Consider the following 1,522-nt stretch of genomic DNA (forward strand, 5'->3'; position numbering starts at 1 on the left):
GAGAAAACAGGCTAAGTATTAAGGCAAATGCTATTGAAAATACTATTTCTAACATTTCACAATTGTTATGAAAAGGTCTTATTGAGCCAAAAAAATGGCATAAATGAAATTATGATTTATAGCCAATGTGTAGCTGTTTACAATAGAAATGTATTAAAATAAATTGGGCACTTACTTAGTCGATTTGATATGAATAATTTTTCATAAATTAGTAGGACATTTACAAATTAGATTATAATAGCTAAGTAAACAAAAATTGTAAAAACAAGTCTTGTTGTGTGTGTGTGAAAAGAAGCTTGCTATAAAATAGAAATAACAGTCAATTTTTTAATGCTGAAATGTATACATGTGATATTTATTTAAATATATGATTATTCATATCTTAAAGTGTAGTTAATAATATACAGATACATCAAAAAGAAAAAAAATTTAATAGCAATAGTTTGTAATTGTGATACCTTGTCCAATATTACTACAAGATTTGTTTTAATGCATTACTTTTTATTTTGTTGCCTGAGAGACATTTAATTTAATGTCATAGGGAAAGATTGAAATGTGGGTTGATATATTCCCCAAATCTCATGGGAAGCCTGGTCCATCTATCAACATTAGCCCTCGAGTACCAACTAAGTAAGAAACTTTTCATTTATAATAAACTGATTTTAACAACACTGAACCATTTCTTTTAATTTGTTACTTATTTAGTTCAAATATATTAGGTCATGGCTGATATGTATCTATAATTTTGTAGTTCAACTGTACTTGGTCTGACTAATATAATTTACCACAGTTTGACATTTTTCTCTTACTCATCAAAGTGAGTGATATTATGGATTTTTACATTTGTTTAAGTCAGCTACACTTGTTTGTAAAATTTTGGGTAATATCATATAGTTTGATATTTATTTAATTCAGCTGTACTTAGCAATCAAACTTTGACTCTGTTATCATCTAGTTGGCATTTTTAGTTCAGCTATACATGATCATTTAATTTTGGATGAAAATGTGTAGTATGACTTTTATTTCATTTGGTTCTCAAACTTGGGTAACATCATATAGTTTGAAATTTTATTACTTAGCTGTACCTGTTCTTCAAACTGGGAGATATCATGCTGTCTAATGGTTTATTATTTAGCTGTATCATATTGTTTCATGCTTTATTATTTGGCTATAGTTGTTCATCAAACTGGGAGTTATGCTCTTTTATGCTCTATTTATTTGGCTGTACTTGTTTATAAAACTTGGGGACATCATGTTACTTGATCCTTTCTTATTTAGCTGTACTTGTTCATCAAACTGGGAGTTATGCTCTTTGATGATCTATTTATTTGGCTGTACTTGTTTATAAAACTTGGGGACATCATGTTACTTGATCCTTTCTTATTTAGCTGTACTTTTTCATCAAACTGGGAGATATCATGCTGTCTAATGGTTTATTATTTAGCTGTATCATATTGTTTCATGCTTTATTATTTGGCTATAGTTGTTCATCAAACTGGGAGATATGTTGCTTGATATTTTA

General features: G+C 28.4%; 1 protein-coding gene across 1 annotated transcript in view; it reads left to right on the forward strand.

Annotated features, from left to right (window-relative positions):
- The first annotated feature begins 547 nt into the window (after nt 1–547).
- Nucleotides 548–1,522, forward strand: part of LOC106473355 (myoferlin-like) — a 51,334-nt gene continuing 50,359 nt past the window's right edge. The window contains exon 1 of the mRNA XM_013934036.2: nt 548–630. Within this exon, the coding sequence (XP_013789490.1) occupies nt 554–630 (77 nt within the window). The 5' untranslated portion in view covers nt 548–553. The remainder of the gene's footprint in view (nt 631–1,522) is intronic.

Source organism: Limulus polyphemus, unplaced genomic scaffold (assembly GCF_000517525.1).
Source record: "Limulus polyphemus unplaced genomic scaffold, Limulus_polyphemus-2.1.2 Scaffold6107, whole genome shotgun sequence".
NCBI classification, from domain to species: Eukaryota; Metazoa; Arthropoda; class Merostomata; order Xiphosura; family Limulidae; genus Limulus; species Limulus polyphemus.